We start from the raw sequence: 23,005 nt of genomic DNA, 5'->3' as shown, positions 1-23,005 counted from the left end.
CTTTCATCCACTTGGAAAGTTGTAAAGATGTGATCCATTGTTGAGTGTAGTTTGCAAACATAGTTTGCTTGGTCACTACTGATATCTTCATCAAGAATATCCTCAGTAAAGAATTTGTTTAGATTGTAAAGTAGAAATATATATCAGCAACTATTGATCTTCTCTTGGCTACTTTTTTGCCTTATTAATAAGGTCCAAGATTTTTTTCTGTGATTTTTGATATATGTCCCTCATTCATATACATTATGTGTCACCATATGATCACCATAGTGATTATTTCACTTCTTATATAGCTATACTTATCTACACTTAGTTTAATTCAAGTGCCTTTCTCATCTTTGTTTTCTGTGGTGCTATTTCTACCAGTGTGGGTGTGTGTGGTGGCCTGATCTGCTGTCTTTGATGGTGAAAATAGTATATTGTCAGATCATTTTCCAAACTTCTGTTATTTGTCCTTTAATTTTTGTCATAACATGCCCCTGGCATTACTTTGCCAAGCTTTCTTCAAGTTGGTTTTGCTTTCTTCTGCTTCATTATGATTTTCTAAGTCAATACTGCTCATAATCATCTATCATCATTCTTCATAATATTTTACAAATAAATTTTAAGCCATCCTTGCCTTTGGTCAGCATCTCTCTCAACTTGGCAAGTAAGTTATGGCAACCTTGCAGACTAAGGCATTTTCAGGGCTCTTTTGGTCTTCTAAGCAGTTAATTTACATCAATTAAACTTCTGTAGGAAATTATAAATGATACTGATATCAACTCTGTTGTCCATTTTTACTTTTCCATCATGAATTACTTGTTTATTACTTTTTTATTTGTTCTTGGTTTAATTTTTAAAATTATTTTCCTCATTCTGCTTTTTAACTAATCATTACTCTAACAAAGCCTGACCAGACACAGTCACCCGATTCAGAGATAGCTCCCACAAGTAATAATGAGATTTTTCTTGTCTGTTGAAATATAAGCAGATAGCCCCACAAAATAGAAGGCTCAGACATTTTTTCCAATCCCCATGACCTCTCAGACCCATCCAAAAAAGAAATTGTGCACCAGAAGTAAAACAATTTCAGCTATCTCCATAGCCAGTACAGTGTGTGAAACTCAAATAGAAACAGATCCCAGTGGGCCACGTATTGTCTATACTGTTTTGTATTTATATTTATTTTGTTAAATGTTTCCCAATTACATTTTAATCCAGTTCAGGCCATACTTGGGAGTTTTCCAGGCTGAGTTTGACCGATCTTGTTTAGGACACCAAAAAATCTAAGAACTAATGCCTAACTTATGTTCACTCTTTAATGCCTTCCCCACTGTCCTCTATACTCTCAGCAGCAAGGCCAACCCATAGGACTGCAACAGAAATGCCAACCTCACATTCTAACACTGCCCTCCACTTTGTAGTCATTTGCACATCCAAACTACCCAGTTGCTGAAATTGTGATAGCCAGAATTGTGACAGCACTTTAAGAGCAGAGCTCTTAAAGAGATGGTCAGAGTAAACAGGGCAGAACAAATATTTGGCCTTGTTTGAGCTCGAGTTCTACAACCTGACCCCTATCTCCTCCTTGCCAAGGAGATCCAAACTCTGAACAGCAGAAATTTGCCCAGGCTGCAATAGCAATAGTGTGGTATCCCTCTTTAGCGCTGGGCCAGAGAACTGAAGGACAGAGAGAATGAGGCAGGGTGCCCTATATGTGGTCCTCCCACTAACCCTGAGAAAAAGAATACAGTATACAACTGGTACTAGTTCTGTTCTTTCTACCTGCCCCACCCCCCACCCCCACCCCCACCCCACACACACACACACATCACTTGGAGCAGATACCTAGGGTGGTGAACTATGAATTAATTGTCCAGCATGGGAAGAGCCTAGGAGCCAGCCCCTAGTAAAATCATCATCAGAAGGTAGAGAGTAAGAAAGTGATCAATAGGTGAAAATAAAAAAACAAAAACTCAAGTTTCCAAAGATCTCAGGAGAAAGAAAATTCAAAGACCTAAAGCATAAGCAAATAAACCAGCTGGGAAGACATCAAAAGCAGAAGGAAATATGACCCCCATATCTAGTAAATGTGAATTCAGAAATCTCTGAATATATACTGTAAAAAAAGGGGGAATTGTTTCAACATCTGATGAGGCAGATGATCAGTAATGTGGCTTTTGAGATTATAGAACTACAAAGTGCTGTTCTGAGTAGTTTAAATGAGAAATGTGAGACCAGAATTTATGGCCTATACGGTAGAAATAATTAGTAGAACATAAAAATGTCAATCTGCAGTGGTTAGTCTCACCAAGGAAATGGAAGAGAAGACAACTAATTAGGAATACAAATATACAAAAGTGAAGGATAATCTAGAAGAGAAGCAAAAACATTGAAAGAAAACCTACTCTCCATATGTACAGATACACAGTACAATATAATCCTGCCTTGATCTTTAAGACAGGAAATATAAAAAAAATTTAAGGATTATAGGTCTCCCAGAAGAACATGACATAACAGAAGACTTGAATACAATTCAAGAAAACTGCCCAACAATTAGAAAGCTTGGGTCTGGGGGGGGGGGGGAGGGGAAAAAAGGGGAGAAAATTTGTAACCCAAAATTGTGTGAAAATAAATGTTAAAAGTTTAATTAAAAAAAAAAAAAAAGAAAAGAAAACTGCCCAAAACTTCTGGGCACAGAAAACAAAGTGCCAATTGAAAGAATCCAGAGGAAATTTTAAAATTGAAATTTTAAATTTTTTTATGTATTTCACATATTTATATATATTATGTATTCATATTATATTTTACTTATTCTATATTTTATTAAAAATATATTAAAGAGGCATTTGAAACATTTTTTAAAAGAAAACCAGACCTGAAGAGATTATTTGCTTCTTGAATACCCCCCAACAACAGAAATACAGGAGAGGTAAATGAATACAACAGCTAAGGGCAGCAACAGTGAAAGCAGAGAGATCATTAAGAAACTTCTTTCCAAATACATACAGGGAGACAGGGATTAAAGCAGAAATCATGCGGAGGTGATGGTGAAGAGGTGGACCTGGAGCATTATGGACTGAACCTTACAGCACACCATGCCCCAGTGAATCTGTTTTTTTGGGGGGGGAGACTAAATTACAAAATGGGGAGGGTATGTGGAAGGAGAGAGGTGAGGAAAAGGAATAGAAGGGACGATATGAAAATCCCCTGGTTAAGTTGAGGGCTAGTAATGCAGGGAAGGTGATTTCTTTGGAGTTTCTGGAAGAGAAAAGGCAGCAAGAAAATTGGATATAGAAGAGGGGGGAGAATAAGAGGAAAAAAAGGCAAGAAGGCCTTTTTTTGATGATGGGAAGGGGTACTACTAATGAATGCTCTTGTGGGTAAAGAGAGATGTTTTGTAAAGGAAAATAGAGCCATTGCACCAGGTGTTTGGGCTTTGGAGACACCATTCATCCTGTCTTGGATGGGTGTGGTTGGAGGGTAGAGTCAGCCCTTGGGAGCACCTGGTTACTAGGAGATTGAGAGGGCATGAACCTAGGAAAGGAAGGTGAACGGAGAAGAGCAAAGGTCAGTGGTGATCTTCATAATAGGGGATGTGGGGAGCAGGGAGTCCTGCCTTGGAGCCTATCCTCTGTTTCAATTTCAGGAAATGTTGTTTGTCTGAGAGTGAGGCACAATGGAAAGAAAGAGCAAACTTGCCAAAGGGCAAGTTCTACTAGGCAGTGGCAGAACCTACTTAAAGAAGACCAGAATGACTTGTCGGTAGTTTTGATTCTGTGAAGAATACAAAGAAAAGAGAGGGACTAGATAAGTATGGGAGCCATAACCCAGAGAATAAGAGTCTGGAGAAGTCAGAAAGAGATGATATATAGTGAAAAGATTAAGGGAACAAAATACTCTGGAAAGAAGCACAGTAAATAAATTTTTCAAAGTAATGAATGAGACTAGATGAGAAAGGAGAGTTCTTTTTGATTAACTGACAAGAAGAAAAAAGGTACAATTAACCAGATTTACAAGCAAGAATGAGGGGAAGGGATCCATTGTAAGAATAGCCACCCTAAAATAGATAAGCTAAAGTAATTGAGACGTGTATTGTGTTTATAGCAGAAGGGGGGAGGGAGAACTTTAGCAAAAACTCCAGTATTAGAATAGAAGAAAATATAAACCTAACTCTCGTAACTTTAAATGTGAATGTATTAAGCAGTCCAATAAAGTAAAAAAGAGGGACAGATTGGATTTTTAAGGAAAAAACCCTCAATCTGTTACTTATGAGAAACCTTTATTAAAAAAAAAAGCATAGACAGGAAAAAATTGTGAGGGGCTGAAAAAATTTACTATGTATCAAGTTAATTCAAAAAAGCAGGAGTTGCAAATCATGCTCTCAAAGCAAAAATAAAAATTCAGAAAATAATAAGGGATAATTGAGGAAACTATATCATGCTAAAAGGAACCATAGACAAGAAACCAATATCAGTATTTATGTGCTCCAAATGCCTTAACATCCAAATACATAAAGGAAATATTGTATCAACTGCAAGAAGACATAGACAGTAACAGAATATTTCAGTGTCTTAAAGTTTTTTGATAAGTCTTAAGAAGAGGATAAACTTTTCTCTTCATGCCTTTTTATAAGCCTTGAATACATTTCTGCCACCTCCTACAAAGAGGCCTTTCCTTATTTCCCTATAAGTTTATCCCCTCAGCCACAGAATAACTTAGTATACACATTATTTTGTTTGTAATTTTTATATAAATGTCTTGATACATGCTGAAACTTCATTCTGCTGAACAAAGGTGGATAAAATCATACAATCTTTCTCACTTGATCTACTACAAGTTTATGTTACACAACCTCACTGCTGCTAGGCAATCCTGCTATGTCTCCCTTATGCTTACTATGCCACTCTCCACAGCAACTTTTCTAAGTCTTTTCATCATTCTTCAAACCTTCCATGGCTTCCCCTTCCCCCACTCTCTCAGCTGGGAACATTGCCTCATATTTTACAGAAAAAAAATGAATCCATTCACCATGAGCTCCCTGTTCTTACTTATCTTACATCACTCATATACGTCCTGTCACTATCTTTTCCTTCATCTCTGTCTCACCTGATGAAGTGGACTTACTTTTTACTCAATCTCATCCCATCTCCTCTCCTCCAGCAGATTGCCTCCTTTGTTATTCCCACTCTTATCACTTATTTTCACTCTCCCTCCCCATCTTTCTACCTATAAACATGCCTATGTCTCCATTCTCAAAAAATCTTTACTTGATTTGTCTCTTTCTTTATTTGATTTGTCTCTTTCTTTAAAAAGCCTTCACTTGATCTTTCTATCCTTACTATTGTCCTACCTCTCTTTTGCCCTTTGTGACAAAAATTGTGGCTAAATTTGAAAAGGCCATTTATAATTAGCCTTTCCACTTTGTTTTCTTTCACTTTCTTCTTTACTTTCTCTCTGCTCTTCTTAAACCCTGAATTGCTCTCTCCAAAGTTATCAGTGATCTCTTAATTGTCAATTTCATTGGTCTTTTCTCAATCTTTATTCTTTTCAACCTTTCTTCAGCCTTTGACACTGTTGATCACCCTCTTCTCCTTGATACTCTCTCTAGGTTTTTCAGAACACCACTTTCTTCTTGTTCTACTTATGTGATCACTTCTCAATCTCTTTTGCTAGATCCTTATCCAGATCATGTCCTCCAACTGTCAGTGTCCCTCGGGGTTCTGTCCTGGGCCCTCTTCACTTCTGCCTCAGTACTACTTCATGGTTTTAATTACCATCTCTATACTGAGGATGCTCCAGTCTACCTATCCTGTCCCAATTTTTCTGCTGACCTCCAATCTCACATCTCCAACTGCCTTCAGACATCTCAAGATCTATAGTAGACATCTTAAATTCAGCATGTCCAAAACAGAAACTATCTTTCCCCCTAAACTTTCCCCACTCCTCTCATCTTCCTTGTTACTGTACAGGGCAATAACAATCCTCCTAGTCCCTCAGGTTCAAAACTTAGTTGTCATTCTCTGTTCCTTACTACCTCTCACCACTGCCACCACTCTGATACAGTCCCTTATCTCCTCACACTTGTACTTACTACGGCTGAGTCAGCCTGCCTCAAGTATTCACTCATTCCAATCCCTCCTCCATTCATCCACCAGTTATATTCCTAAAGTGCCAGTCTAACCATATCCCATATGCTCCTTCTTTCCAGCCAACACAATATACTCAGTGAACTTCAGTGATTCCCTGTTGCCTTGAGGATCAAATAACAAATCTTGTTTGACCTTCAAAGTCCTCTATAACCTAGTGCCCCTCTTACCTTTCCAATCTTCATATATCTTACTTCCTGCAATGTACTCTTTGATTCAGTGACCCTGGCCTCCTGGTTGTACCTTGTACAAGACTCTCCATCTCTCAGCATTCTCTCAGACTGCCCCTCATGCTTGGAGTGCTCTACCTCCTCAGCAGACTTTCCCAGGCATCCTTTAAGTCCTAACTAAAATACCACGTTATTCAGGAGGCCTTTGCCGACCCCTCTTAATTCTGGTGCCTGCCCTCTCTTAGTTATTTATTATTTATCCTGTATATAACTTGTTTGTACATATTTGCTTACTTGTCTCTCCCATTAGATTGTAAGCTTTGTGGGCACAGGGATGGGTTTATAATTCATTCATTCATTCATTTATGTATTTATTTAGTTTTAGTTTTCAACATTTCATTTCCACAAGATTTTAAGTTCCAAATTTTCTCCCCATCTCTCCCCTCCCCCATCCCAAAACATTATCATTCTACTTATCCCTTCCCCTAATCTGCTCTCCCTTCTATCAAACCCCTCCCTCCCCTTATCCCCATCTTCTCTCTTTTCTTGTAGGGCAAGATGGATTTCTATACCCCATTATCTGTATTTCTTATTTCCCAGTTGCATGCAAAAACATTTCTCAACATTTGTTCCTAAAACTGTGAGTTCCAACGTCTCTCCCTTCCTTCCTTCCCACCCATCCCCACTGAGAAGGCAAGCAATTCAATATAGGCTATATATGGATAGTTTTGCAAAAGACTTCCATAATAGTCATGTTGTGAAAGACTAACTATATTTCTCTCCATCCTATCCTGTCCCCTATTTATTCTATTCTCTCTTCAGTCCTTGTCCCTTTCCTAAATTATTTGCTTTTAATTACTCCCTCCTCCCATTTGCCCTCCCTTCTGTCATCCTCCCACCCCACTCATCCCCTTCACCCCAACTTTCCTGTAGTGTAAGATAGATTTTCATACCAAATTGAGTGTGCATGTTATTCCTTCCTTAAGCCAAATGTGATGAGAGTAAGCTTCACTTTTTCCCTTTCACCTCCCTCCTTTTCCCCTCCATTGAAAAAGCTTTTTCTTGCTTCTTTTATGAGATAATTTGTCCCATTCCATTTCTCCCTTTCTCTCCCAATATATTCCTCTCTCACCCCTTAGTTTTATGTATATATTTTAGATATCATCCCTTCCTATTCAGCTCACCCTATGCTCTGTGTGTGTGTGTGTGTGTGTGTGTGTGTGTGTGTGTGTAATCCCTCCAACTACCCAAATACTGAGAAAAGTTTCAAGAGTTACAAATGTTATCTTTCCATGTAGAAATGTAAACAATTCAACTTTAGTGAGTCCTTTATGATTTCTCTTTCCTGTTTACCTTTTCATGCTTCTCTTGATTCTTGTGTTTGAAAGTCAGATTTTTCTATTCAGCTCTGGTCTTTTCATCAAGAATGCTTGAAAGTCTTCTGTTTCATTGAATGACCATTTTTTCCCCTGAAGGTATTATACTCAGTTTTGCTGGGTAGGTGATTCTTGGTTTTAACACTTGCTCCTTTGACTTTTGGAATGTCATATTCCAAGTCCTTCAGTCCCTTAATGTAGAAGCTGCTAGATCTTGTGTTATCCTGATTGGATTTCCACAATACTCAAATTGTTTCTTTCTGACTGCTTGCAATATTTTCTCCTTGACCTGAGAACTCTGGAATTTGGCTACAATATTCCTGGCAGTTTCTCTTTTTGGATCTCTTTCAGAAGGTGATCATTGGATTCTTTCAATATTTATTTTGTCTTCTGGTTCTAGAATATCAGGGCAATTTTCCTTGATAATTTCATGAAAGATGATGTCTAGGCTCTTTTTTTTGTTCATGGCTTTCAGGTAGTCCCATAATTTTTAAATTGTCTTTCCTGGATCTATTTTCCAGGTCAGTTGTTTTTCCAATGAGATATTTCACATAATCTTCTATTTTTTCATTCTTTTGGTTTTATTTTGTAATTTCTTTTTTTCTCATAAAGTCATTAGCTTCCATCTGCTCCATTCTAATTTTTAAAGAACTATTTTCTTCAGTGAACTTTTGAATCTCCTTTTCCATTTGGCTAATTCTGCTTGTTAAAAGCATTCTTCTCCTCATTGGGTTTTTAGACTTCTTTTGCCATTTGAGTTAGTCTATTTTTAAAGGTGTTATTTTCTTCAGCATTTTTTGGGGTCTCTTTTAGCAAGCTGTTGACTTGCTTTTCATGATTTTCTTGCATCACTCTCATTTCTCTTCCCAAATTTTCCTCCACCTCTCTTACTTGATTTTCAAAATCCTTTTTGAGCTCTTCCATGACATGAAACCATTGCATTTTCATTTTGGAGGTTTTGGATGCAGAAGCGTTGACTTTTAGGTCTTCCTCTGATGGTATACATTGTTCTTACTCATCCAAAAGGATGGAAGAAAATGCCTGTTCACCAAGAAAGTAACCTTTATAGTCTTTATAGTAACCTTTATAGACTTGTGTTTTTCTCTTTTTAGGGCATTTTCCCAGCCTTACTTTTGAGTCCTTTGTCAAGTGGAAGGTATACTCTGGGAATCTGTAAGTTTTCAGTTCCTCCAAGTTGGCACAGTCAAGGGAGAGGAGTTTGCTCTTCTCCTGGCCTGTGCTTCGGTCTGGGAGCAAGAACAAGCTGTTCTGCCCAGGATCTGCAAGTACAATTCCGTCTCCAGAGCCTCCACTAGCTGCACCTCGCCAGTGCTCCTCCTCACCCCAGGACCAACACTCAGGGCTGAGATCCAGATCAGCTGCTCAATTATCCCAGGCTCCTTAGGCTGAGGGCTCCAAAAATGGACGCTGCTGCTGCCTTGGGCCACCTGGGGCTGGGGCTAGGGCAGGACCCTGCTCCCTTGTCACCCAGGTGAAAGAGCTTTCTCCCAGACCTTTAAAATTGTCTTTGGTGTTTGTGGGGTGAGAAATCTCAGAACTGCAACTTCTGGCCATGATTCTGCTGCTCTGAAGCCTGTTCTGGTCCTGTGCATGCCGCACCATGTGGCCAAGCCTCCACCGGGACTGTTTTTTGCCTCTTTTTATAGGAGCGTAATACCTGGCAGATACTAGGGGCTCAGTAAATGTATTCTGAATTGCATAAATGCTTTGGTAACATTTGACATTAACAAGTGAATCATGGAAATAAGTTTTCGAATTTTATTGAACAGATCTATTCACTTTCCTGAAACCTTTGCCAACCTGACCTAACAGAATGTTTTGCTCTGAATCCCAAAGCATACATATATATATATATATATATATAGTAAGTCCTTTAAAAGTTCTTAGATGTTTATGAAAGTACACCTACTCTTTGTACCATAAACTTGTATGTCCAGATCTAATTTTCCTGTCTTTGCTGACTACCTAGCCACTTAGTTATTCCCACATTATCTGAATGATTGCTAATTACAGACAAATTTATATTGAAATCTAGTCTGGGCTTCTTTAACTTTTTCCACTCATGACCCCTTCAACACTACTTAAATTGGGTCATGACTCTATGTGGGGTTGCATTCCACAGTTTGAGAAGACTGAATTTCTAGACCTTATTTTAGTATGCCTACTCTCAGTTGTTACATATTTTAGTGAGAAAAAAATTATAGTAAGTTCACATGTGTTTTGAGATTTTTGTTAACCATATCAAACTTTCAAAAGTCATTCTTATAATAGACATTTTAAAATTTTTCCTTCCAATAGATGGTGAACAATTTCCAGTTAATACATGACAATGCCTTAAACTAATGTATACCAGATATTAAAGGTCAAAGGATATAAAACATTTGACTTGCAATGATTTAGTATTCAGTAAATTTAATTTATGTTTGCCTTTAATTGTAAAAATGCATCATTCAGAGTAATCTTACATTAATTGATAATGAAACACACATCCCTCCACTCAGTGGGGAAATGGGGGAGGGACTGGCAGTGTAAAAATAAGAGACAAAGCAAAGCTTAAAAAAACTTTTTTTTTAATTCATCATACAGAATTTCATGAAAAGCTTTTTACTTAACATATTTAAAAATGTTTAGTATATCCTTGCTAGTTACATTGCTCTGGGCCTTGGTCTTCCCTCTTAACTCCTTTGCAAATAAAACCTTAGGAATAGGCTTACTCTTCAGTGATAGACAGAACAGTTCAAGATAAACTTTGGTCAAAAGAAAAGAGAACAGTGTTTTTTTCCTTGTTCTTTAGATAAGTAGGTACTAGAAACTAGAGATTATTTTGGCAAGAGTTCAAGGGTTAATGCAGCAGATAAATAAAAGGAATTTTCTGTAAATTGAGACCTGCATTATTTCAGTTGTCTTGTCTTTCCAAACCTAACTCGTTTAATTTTTTAAAGTAAATACTTAAATTCTTCCTGACAGTGTGCTCAGCTTTTACTATCGTTTATTATTGCAATTATACATGGTATCACTTAGAACAATCTGCCATTTGGAAATTTTAGTATAGCCTGAAGCTTAATATTCAGTCTGGCTGATATTGTAACATGTACAGCATATGACATTAATGTATCAAAATTAGATTGGATCATCCCTTCTGGTTAAATTTATTTCACATTTCTTTTGTATTCAGTTAACATAAACCTGTTACAAAAACTGACACATGTGATGGCTGTATAGGAAGGATATTTTAAAGTATTTTGATTGAAAAATGAAATTTCAGAGAACATGACTTTAAAAATTGTGTGATCTTTCTCACATTTTGGAAACTTCACGAAGAAACATAAGCATCATGTTTATACTATTAAAATAGAGTATATATTTCATACATTGGTATTAATTTCCTTCACCAAAATAAATAATTTAAATTTTTAGTCCTGGGATACTATTTATTTTTGAACAATAAAAACTATTATGTTTTCCAAAAAGAGCTATGTGTACTATTGAAGTCTCAAAGTATCCTTCTTCAGAGAATTCACTGTATTTGAAAAATTATAGAACTTTATTTATAAATTTAGCTTTGTTAATAATCTATCTCTAAAGTAATAGATGTCTCCACTCATAATGCTTCAGAGAAACTAGGTGAACTTCTTCTGCTTATTAGGGAAGATAAATTTTTAAGTTTAGAAATTTACCTTTATAGTTCACGTATTAGATGAATATTTGGTGATCAAATAATCTTTAGAGAATGACAAAGAAGGAAAAAGTCTTTTTGATCTAATTGATCTGTATGTTTCATTTGAATTCACATGTTTAGTTTGTTTTCTTCTTGAAATAGGCACACCATGCAAGTTTTCAAAATTCCATAGTTTTGATTTTTTTTATATTTAACCTGTAATTTTGACCTATTTTGAGATTCATTCTCTCTATATTTATTAACCAACCCACATTCTGGTAATTGTTGTCCACAGTCTTTAGGACACTCTTCTTCATTCCTCAGTGAATTCAGCACCTAACTCACAGTCTTTCTTCTCTATTGATGCTCCCTTAAAGATACAAATTTTTCAACTTGCTCATTTCCCATTGTCATGTCCTCAGCACCCCACCCCCCTGCCCCCGAGCTTGCCATCACCTACAAGTATTCCAGTCCATGTTTATGAACTCTCAGGTTACTATATCTGATCATAATCTGTTCTCATCCATCTCCCTCTCACTTGCAACTCCAAATCCTGTTCATTGTCCTCACAAGAATTTCTGATCCATCTGTTCTTTCCCAACCCTGGCTATCTTCTCTTGCCTTCCCCAACTTGACCATGGCTGAACCAGTTAAGTTCTACACTGTCATATTCTTTCAAGTCCCTTGCACTTTTATCATATTAAAGATTTTGCCTTACTAATAAACGCACTCTATTATCTTACTACCATCACCTTTTGCTTATGCTACTATTCACATTCTGCTGAATGAAGCTGGTGAAAAATCATGAATCCATGTTGTTTTGGTCCACTACAGATTTAAGGTTATGTGATCTGAACTGGGCCCTCACCATATCAAGGAAACCTTTGTACACATCCCTCATCAGTTTACTAAGCCACTCACCACAGCAGCTTTTCTAAACATTTTCAACCTTCCTCAAACTTCCAAAGGTTTCCCTCCTCAGCCATATCAGTTGAGATCCTTGCCTCATAATTGACTGAAAAAATTGGCAGTATTTATAGAGAGCCCTTTCTCCTCTCGTCTTCTTTATCTCATATCATTTTGATGCCTTCTGCCACTATCTTCTCCTTCACCCTGCTTCCACATGAAGAAGTAGCTCTTCCTTTGACCAAGGCACCCCCACACACAAGCACAAGTGGTCCCATTCCATCCTGTTTTCTCCAACAGATTGCCTTCTCCGTCATTCCTACTCTCACACTCATTGTTACCTATTGTTTGCTCTACCATCTACAGACATGGCCACATCTCCCTCATCCTGAAAAAACCCTTACTTCATCTATCCATCTCTGTTAGCCATCATCCCATATCTCTCACGCCTTTTGTGGAGAAGGCCATCTGAAATCAATGCCTCCACTTCTTCACCCTCTTCATAAGTTTTTGCAGTCTGGCTTTTGACTTCATCATTTAATTGAATCTGCTCTCTCTCAAGTCACTAATGATTTCTTAATTGCCATATCAAATGGCCTGTTCTTGATCATCATCCTTTCTTACCTTTCTACAGCCTTTAACACTGTTGTTCTCTCTCTTCTCCTTAGGTTTTTGTGATACTTCCACCTCCTAATTCTCTTCCCAAACCTAACAGTTTACACATCATATGCATGATGTCCTCTCTTTCTCCTTTTGCTGGATTTTCATCAAGGTCATTCATGCTTATTAACCATGGGGATCTAACCAGTGCTCTGCCCTGGACTCACTTCTCTTCTTCTATACTATTTTGTTTGATGATACCATCATCTTTCATAATTTTAATCAGATCTACTTGTATAGCAGCAAACTCTATCCCAACCTCCAGGCTCTCATTTCTTAACTACCTGTTAGACATCTTGAACTGTACAGTCCATAGGTGTCTTAAACTCAATATGTCTAAAACTGAACTTCTTTATCTTTACCCCCAAAGCCTATTACATGTATTAAGGGTATCACCATCCTTCCTGTTATTACGGGATCATAGCATAGGTGTCATCCTCAATTCTTTACTCACTCTCATTCCCCATATCCAATTAAATGTCAACAACCCTCATAGCAACGCTTGTACATATCTCCTTCTCTCTGCTGACACTGACTCACACCTGGAATATTACAGTAGCCTGCTGGTTTGTCGCCCTGCCTAGTCTCTCTCCTCATTCTAATCTATCTACCACTCAGCTGTCAAACTGACCTTCCTAAAGCTCAAGTCTGATCATACCAGCCCTGTCTTCAGTAAACTACATTGGCTCCCTATCATTTCTAACATCAACTATAGAATCATCTGTTTGGCTTTTAAAACCTTTGATAACCTGACCTCTGCCTGCCTTTCCAGTATCCTTACACCTAACTACACTCCAATGACATTGGCCTTCTCATTGTTCTAGAACACAGCATTTCATCACCTGGCCACACACATTTTCCCGGTAAGTCCCTCATGCCTGGGATGTTCTCTCTCCTCATCTCTGCCTCCTGACTTTCCTGGCCTTCTTCAAGTCTCAGCCAAAGGCCTACCTTCTGCAAGATGCCTTTCCCATTGCTCTTAATCTTAGTGCCTTCTCAGTTTATCCTCTATGTGTAATGTTTGTACATAGTTGTGTACGTGTTGTTTCTCCCTTTAGACTTGAAAACAGGCACTGTGTTTTGCTTTTCTTTATGTCTGGAACATTTAGCATAATTTCTGGCATGTTATAAATGGTAGTTGACTGACTTCGCCTGAACCCTCAGTGCAGCAAGATGATCCTCCTTTCATTCTTCTTTGATTCCCTGTCATTCCCAACTAAACTTTCTCTTCTCAAGCTTCCTCCCCTTTTTCAGCTTTATCTTCCCCTATTAGATTGTAAGTTTCCTGAAGGTGTTTATCACAGTGCCTGGCACATAATGGGTGCTTAATAAATGTTTATTGACTGTGACCATGACTTTCCATACTTTCCCCACTCTCTTAGCTGAGGACATCATCTCCAACTCTAATGATGAGCTTGAAGCTATTTGCCATCTGTTCCTTTTACTCCCCTTCTCTTCATCTCAAAATCCAGTGACATCCTACCCCACTCCCTTTTCCTCAGTCTCTGATAATGATGTACTTTTCTCGCTGATGCCAGCACCTCTTTGATTCAATTCCATTTTCTTAGCCTTAGTCAACCTTACCATCCCTCACCCTTCTTTCCTCCTCCTTTTCCCTTTTCCCCCCTCTTTCTCTACACTTTTCTTCTTTTGCTTTCTCCTCTTCCTCTCCCCTTCTGCCTACTGGTTCCATCCCCATTGCCTTCAAACATGCCCAAGTTTCTCCCATCTTTAAAACACCTTCACTACAACCCTAAAATACCACTCAATTTACTACCCTCTATCTACTCCCTTTATCAATCACATTCCTCAGAAGAACTGACCAAGCCCATTCTTCTCTCACTCATTTCTCAACCTTTGCAATATAGCTTCCAGCTTCATCACTGAACTGAAATTGCTCATTCTAAAGTTCCCAAAGTTGCAGACCTTTTCCATTTGTCATCTTTTTTGATCTATCCATTGCATTTTAAACTTTAAATCTTAGACAAGTAATTTATACCAAGCCAAAATTTATCTCCGTATACCTTGTACTCATTGGCCATAGCTCTTTCCTCTTGAGTAAACCAAATCTAATCCCTCTTATAGATGTCACTTCTTCAAGTATTGAACTTTATGAACACTGTCACTGTCTGTAAGTCTTCACTTTTCCACTTTTTATTTATTTGTACTTATTCTCTTTATGTGCTTATGTACATTTTCTATATTCAACTATATGTGTCCTTACTTTCCTCAATTACAACTGCTTATGATCATAGAGCCTTAGATACTCAAATGCTTTGTGGTTGATGATGGATGGAGTAAGAAAAACCTGGATTCAAATTCCTTCTCACTTACTAGCAGAGGAGCCCTGGAACTGTACCTTACTTTCTTCATCTATAAAATGAAGAAGTTATCTGAGGTTCCTTTCAGCTCTATATGATCTTGTGAATTGAGGATACAGAAAAACTTTCCCCTTCAACTGCCAGTGCCCTCCCTCTGTTGTCCTAACCTGGTAGCATCATGGATACATAGTGATTGATGTAACAGGTTTTTTTTTTTTTCAGCCTTTCAGTCATATATGACTCTTCATAACCCCATGAACCATACTGTCCATGGGGTTTTCTTGGCAAAGATATTGGAGTGGTTTGCCATTTCCTTTGCCAGTGAATTAAAGCAAAGAGAGGTTAGGTGACTGGCCCAGGCTCCCATAGCTAGTAAGTGCCTTAACCCAGAACTCAACTCTTCCTAACTTCAAGGGCTATCTATATTCACTGAACCATCTAGCTGCCTCTGGGAGTGGCCCTACTTAAGCCCTCATGCTCAGTTTGGAAGAAGGGTTGCAGGTAAGTGGGTGAGCTATGCCCTGTGATCTCATTCCTCTCACTATTCAATAGGAACTCAGTGTCTTGGTCTCCCTTAGTCAGTGAGGAGATGGTGCATGGCATGGACATAGAGGAGAGCAGAAGAAAACAGCAGGGAAAGGCCAAATTAGCAAGACCGGGAAGGATGTACATGGTCACTGAGAGGCAAAAACCAGACCTCCCACCTGAGTCCCTGAGACCTTGGCTGTTACTTGAGCCGCAAATAGGAAGAGATGGAGTAGTTGAATAGGAAGTAGTCCTTGTATAAATTAAAGAGTCTTCTTTGGTAGAAAGGACTGATTCCCTCGAAGAAGTGAACTGCCTCACTGCCTATGGTATAACATTTAGTGAGCAGTTTAAATGTCCAAATGAAATCTCTAGGATCTAACAATTATTAGTAAAAATTGAGAAGAAATTTATAACATGCTAAAGTAAATAAGCCAATAATAAATAATAAATTTGTTAAATCGAAAGTGATAAATCTCTCATTCAAGGAGAGTATTCAAAAAGGAAATGAAACTCAAACCCATCCATCTTTCTATATTTTAATTTTATTTAGAATGTGCTTTGTAAAGGAAGAAATTGAAACTTAGCTAAAAGAGAATGTTTTGATTATCTGTGAATTTCTTTTACCCATGCTTTCCCTTTTTCTAATTATAGTTTCCAGTGTTTTGCATGTTTTATTGATATTCACACTGAACATTTTAAAATCCTATTTTAAACTTTCTTAATCTCTTTATTTCTTAGGAAAATTTGATATCATAGACAATTGGCAGTGATTGGTATCTGTGGCAGTGGGGCTGCATGTTTTCACATATTTTATGCAGTGTTTTGTTAATATTACTTTCTTGTTTTCCTAGTTGCGACACTTAGGAAATGATGAAGTGCACATTGTTTGGTCAGAGCATACTAGAGACTATAGAAGAGGAATTATCCCTACAGAATTTGGTGATGTCCTTATTGTAATATATCCAATGAAAAACCACATGTTCAGTATCCAGATAATGAAAAAACCTGAGGTGTGTGGATTTCATTTTCTTTAATTTTTAAATAATATGTTTGCTAAGTTATTCAGTTTTGCTTCCAAAAAAAAAAAGTACGTGCATTCTTCCTAAGAATTAATTTTGTCCTTAGCCTAATCACGAGTCAGGGGATGAGTGAGACAGTTTCCCATTTCCATGTTTATTGTCCAAGCCTTCAACAAGAAAAACCGTGGCCAAAAAAAACCTTAGTGAGAATTGGCCGAAACCACTCAATCAAAATTAAAGAGTCAGTGGTGGTAGAAAAGTGAATTTTCTCAACATTAGCATAGGAGGAGGGGAAGAACTAGGTGGCACAGTGGATCAAGTGCAGTACTTGGAAACCTGTATGACCCTAGAAAAGTCATTTAGCCTCTGTCAGCCTTGTTTCATCATCTGTAGTATGGAGATAATGAGAGAACCTGTCTCCCAAGGTTTTTGTGAAGATCCCATGAGATAATATTTATAAAGTGTCCTACAAACCTCTAAGTGTTATATAAATACTAATTATCATTATCATTATTACTACAATATTTTTACGTGTATATTCTGTAGAAATCTGTGTTGGGGGGTTATTAATAGTAATGTACATGTATTTAAAAATTTACCAAATTCTTTGTCACAGTAATCCTGTATCTCCATGTACAGATGAGGAAACTGAGGCCTAGGAAAAAGTGATTCTACCAGTGGTTATAGAGCTAGTATCATAGCTGAGATCTGAAACCAGGTCACTTAACTCCAAGTCCTGTTCTCTTCCCATTATATAAATACATGTATTAGTTATCATAGAATACAATTGAGATACCAAACTAATATTCCTAAAAGAATTGTATGCAGATAATGCTATTATCTCCTTCTGTATTAATAGTTTAATGAATATATTAAACTCTAAAACAACTTTCTAATTTCTGATTTAGGTTCCATTCTTTGGTCCACTTTTTGACGGTGCTATTGTAAATGGAAAAATCCTTCCCATTATGGTTCGAGCAACAGCTATAAATGCAAGCCGTGCATTGAAATCACTGATCCCATTGTACCAAAATTTGTATCCTTTTTAATGGTATATTTCTTTTCTTTAGACCACTTTCCAAGGCAGATATTTCTTATATGTTGCTAAAAATATTTAATCTATTCATTATTCAATTTCTGTACTTATTGTGGTTGTAGTTTATACTTTGTTCTCAAAGAGGACCATGACATAAGGGAGATGATAACATGGTTTGCAACTGACTTTGGTTTGAGTGAGGGAGGGCTGTGCAAAGTCACTTCCTCCTCCAGAGTCATCTGGATCCAGTTGGCAGATTTCAGCAGGATGACTGGAGATGGCCAGGATGCAGTGGAAGATGTTGGCTCTTTTAAGTTAAGGTCTTTTCAGGTTCTCACTTTGAGAGACGCAGTGCCCAATTCAGTGAATTAGGCCTCTTTCAGAAGTAAGTCAAGAGGTAGCCCCTTTAATCAAGAAGAAAAAAAACAAACGGGGAGGGGAAGACCCTCAGAGTTGCTGGCCAAAAGAGAAACAGTTACTATATATATTAATTCTGAGCCAGGAAGGCCCCAAAATAACCATTAAGTGTTGCTTGGGCAGGGACTTATCATTGTCCAATTTATGAGCTCCAGAGTGAATTAGGTTTAAGGCTTGGTCTTTGAGAAAGGAATCTACCCAGTAAACCCCAAGTTAACTAGGTAGGTTTCAGCCATCAAAATTTACAAATTTATCTTACTTTGGGCAGAACACCCAGAGGAGAGGAGAGAGGAAGAACAAGGATTATAGTATTATTCATATTCTTGAATAATATACTTTTCAGCATTACTGATCTATCATAAAAATTTACACAAATGTTTATTTGCTATTTTGTATTCATTATTTTCATACTATTAGGAATAGACTTGATGTTCCTAAATGTACTACACATTAAAAATTGAGTATAGATGTGACATCTTTAAGAGTGAAAATTAAAATTTACAAAATAGCTTATTAGGACGTCTTGTTATTGTCGTCATCGTCATCCAGTCATTGCAATCATGTGACTCTTTGTGACCCCATTTAGGATTTTCTTGACAAAGATTCTGGAGTGGTCTGTCATTTCTTTCTCTAGTTCATTTTACAGATAAGGAAACTGAGGTAAACAGGGTTAAGTGACTTTCCCAGTATGACACAGCTAGTAAATGTCTGAGGCCAGATCTGAACTCAAGTCTTCCTGACTCCAGGCCCAGCACTCTGGCCATTGTGCAACCTAGCTAGGACATCCATCTATTTATTATGTATTTTAACAGCCAGTTAAGAGATTTTAAATTATTCCCCCTTAAGCATTCTCTGTTCTGGCAAACTTTCTGACCTGTTTGATATTCTTTATGCAATAGTTCATTTCTGTTTTCCATGCCTTTGTTAATCAGGAATGTTATCTATCATCATTTCTTGGAATCCCTTGTGGAATTCTAGATTCAGCCTCCTATATCAGGGCTTTCCTGCTCTTCTACATGGTCTCTGCCCCACCCTCAATTACTTTTTAAATTTACTTTGTATATATCTTGTATTTACTTATACTTCTGTCATAAATTCTTCATGGGCAAGGGACCATTTTCAGTTTGTCTTTGTATCTTAGCACCTTACTTTGACCAGTAGGCATTTTCCAAATGGCTTTTTAAATATAAATAAATTAATTTTGTGAGCACCAACAGCAGGGGAAAGTTGGAAAGAGTTTGCTTAGGAAATAGCACTTGAAATGAGCTTCTAAAGAACATAGAGATTAGCAGGGAGAACACTCATTCCAGCAGTTTTATATCCTGTTATATTCACAAAAGGTTGAGAGTCTAATCCTTTATACTTATAATTTTGTTAATTTATAAACTTTATTAAGAATATCATACTTGGATACTCAAAGCAGCTCTCTCCCTTGGAAAATATTAGATGCATAATGATCATTTTTTTCTTAAAAACTCCTTTTTTCAAAGAGTTTTACATATTTCCACATAGGATTATATAGAGACTTAGTGACTTGCCCAGTGTCATCCAGCTAACTACCATCAGAGGTGGGATTTGAATCCAGGTTTTCTTCCTGATAGGCCAGCACTCTATCTGCTATACACTGCCATTTCTTTTAACATCATTGCTATTCTTTCACAAACCTTTATGGTTTCAACTTCTTTTACACTTATTTCACTGACATATAATTTCCTCCATAGTTACATATCATGTATATTGTTAGCTTCACCAAGCATATTAACTTTTTGACTTTTACTTGTCTCACTTTTTTCTTAATCCTAATATCTACTCTGAGGTCTGGTGTCAGTTGAATATTACAGTCAATACTACTTTGAAAATTCTTTTAACTTTTAATTTGAGTGAAAGCAGAACACAGTAGGGAAGTGATTTCATTACAAATCTCAAATTTAGTGAAAGAAAACAAATTTTTTTGGCCCTCAGTAGAGTCATAGACTCTCAACTGAAAAGGAACTAGTAAGTAGCATTTAGATACTTTATTTGCAAGAGAAATGAATTATTCCCAAACTGGGTTAAGAATAATGCAGACCTTCAGGTTCCATACTATGACACTCCAGTATATAGTTTGCCTCTTACATGTAATGAATTATTGAATTGTATATGGATTACATATGGACTTTTAAGTTTTAGCATACATTATAGCTTTCATATTTGCCTAAAAGTCTAGAAAAAGATGTGGCAGTATGGTGTTCTTTGATTATCTCTCAGTCTAAAGTGGTATTTTATAGAAGAGACAGCACTTTCCAAGCATTTTTCCTAACATTTTATTTAAAAGGATGGAATTTCAAAGATCAAAAGGTATAGTGTAGCCAAAAATAATCAAAGATTGAAAAATCTAACTTCATAGGACATAAGTGTATCATATAGAAAGAAGCAAGTTTATTAGAGGATAATAATCTTACCTAACCATGTTCCTTAAACCATTCCTTTTCCAAAATAAAGAATTTCACTGATGATTAAATCTTGGTAAAAGGTAGTGTTGCTTATAGGGAAAAAGTACAGAAGTTGGAGCTTGTAATGTTAATGGAATAGGAAGATCTTCCCATCCATTAATAGGCCTATGTGTCCTGTTTTGAGCTCTGGCCCAGCTCATAGCACTGATACATCCTGAGTTACATGGAGCCCACTGTAAGAGGAGCTTGCCCAATGGAAAAAGTGTGAGAGGAGCTTGCACAACGAAATTTTAACTGAAATAGAAAGTTAGGGGGACAGAAACTAGCATGAGCAGGCAGAGCGAGGAATTTTGTCTAAGGGAACTTGTTTGTGGGGAGCAACAGAAAGAATGCTTAAGATGTTGGTGCTCTCTGAATTGGTGATGAGTGTCTTGCTGAATCTTACCTCCTGGTACCTAATAGCATGTTGTAAATAAATATTTTGGCTTTGTCTTTGAGGAAGAGAGTTTATTATATTTTGTGAATCTTCCCTTGAAATACATATGCATATTCATAGCAGATGCTATGGGTATTGCATTGGTGTTACAGAGCTGGTAAGATGTGGGTTCCAATTCTTCCTCAGACATATATTAGTTTTGTAATCACAGGCTCTTTCTTCTACTACGGATAAAGGGGATAATGAAGATAATTATCTACCTCAGAGGATGCTGTGAGCATCAAATGAGATTTTGAGGTTTATAGAGTCCCTGTTTGACTGGCATTTAATACTGAGCAATGAGATTTCCTTGTAGTGGACTCTTTTTCCGAACCACCTTAAACCCTCAATAAATAATAAATATATATTATTATTTCATAACAGCTCCATAATCTACAGCAAATCATTGTAGTACTTTTTTCCCTCAGAAGGTCATGAACTTGAAATGCTTTCCTTCCCATGTCAGCCCTTTTTGTTTCTCTTTCTAGGAAATCTAAGAAATTGCACTTTTTTGAAAGTGATAGTTATGCTAGAACATCACAAGTGAGCAAATAGAAAAATAAAGTGTATGTAAGTTAATTGATCCTGTAACATGGAAAACAAAAAAGAGCAAATCAGAGCAATGTACTCTTGAAGATTTTTGTTACTTATTATTGAAGTCATACCAACCACCACCTTAACAACTTGTCTGAGAACTGAGAACTTCTTTTTCTTATAGGGACTTGTTTCTGATGAAAATAACCATAAATTGCAATAGTGTTGTACCAGACCTTAATTCTACTTAGTGTGTTACTCTCACACACTTTTTCCTTCACTGAAGAAAAAACTGGTAGAGCTTTACCATTAATTAGCTGATCTTGGAAGGCTGACCAAAACTACAAAAAGAAAGAGGTAAATTATTTTGGTGGCAGAGCCAGAGAAGACCCCCAGATTTAGCTATACATATCTAAATTTGTTGTTATAGGGATCAACATTTCTCTCTCTCCTGCTGCACATGTCCACCTTACTGTCTTGCCTGATGGCAAACACAGTATTTATACATCATCTTACATTTGATCATATAAGGAATTTCCTATTCCTTTTCCCCCAAAATTTCTTTTCATTTCCTTTTGTTTTATGTCATATTCATTTCTGATTATATGATAAACATGTACAGATATGGATATTTTGGTAAGTATGGGACCTTTCTTGTCAACTAGGTAGTGCAGCAGATAGAGCACTAAACCTGAAGTCAGAAAGATTTGAGTTTAAATCTAGCCTCACATATTTTCTGTGACCTTGGGCAAGTCATTTTAACCTCTCTCAGGCTCAGTCTCCTCATCTACAAAATGGGGATAATAATAGAATCTACCTCCCAGTGTAGTGGTGAGGTTAAAATGAGATGATATTTGTGAAGTACTTTGCAACCTTATAATCATCATCATTATTTTTAGCAATTTCTGTCTTGTATTATATGCCCAGGATATCATATAGTCTACTCCTTAGGGCCAAGCTCATGTTCCTTGATTCTATTCTTATTTTTTTCTTTTTCACTTTTCCCCCCAGGATACATAAATCACCCCTTTGCATGCCAGATCCATAATTATCTTTCATTTGGAATAACAGACATCCCTGGCGCCCTTTTCCAAGAAATGTTCATTTAATTCACCTCCTTCCTTGCTCCTTTCCTCTTCTAGGATACTCTTAGAATTTAATCTCCCATTTGTGACCTTTGCATATAAATGTTCCTACAGTATGTGACTAATGAAAGACAAACTTCATCCACTCCTTTGTCTAGCCCAAGTAAGAACGTGATTAAATTTCTTCCCAACTTTCTTTGGTTGAAAGACCTTCTGAGGGGCCCTATGTCCAGGAA

General features: G+C 37.1%; 1 protein-coding gene across 2 annotated transcripts in view; it reads left to right on the top strand.

Moving 5' to 3' along the window:
* The window catches only part of RALGAPA1 (Ral GTPase activating protein catalytic subunit alpha 1), a 325,621-nt gene that overhangs the window by 264,697 nt on the left and 37,919 nt on the right, over positions 1 to 23,005 (top strand). For both annotated transcript variants that reach the window (XM_072629732.1, XM_072629733.1), the window contains 2 exons: positions 16,623 to 16,781; positions 17,699 to 17,826. In XM_072629732.1, the coding sequence (XP_072485833.1) occupies positions 16,623 to 16,781; positions 17,699 to 17,826 (287 nt within the window). The remainder of the gene's footprint in view (positions 1 to 16,622; positions 16,782 to 17,698; positions 17,827 to 23,005) is intronic.

This window comes from Notamacropus eugenii, chromosome 1 (genome assembly GCF_028372415.1).
Source record: "Notamacropus eugenii isolate mMacEug1 chromosome 1, mMacEug1.pri_v2, whole genome shotgun sequence".
NCBI lineage: Eukaryota > Metazoa > Chordata > Mammalia > Diprotodontia > Macropodidae > Notamacropus > Notamacropus eugenii.
The sequence above is the reverse complement of the archived record's forward strand: the minus strand, read 5'-3'. Positions and strand labels throughout refer to the sequence as shown.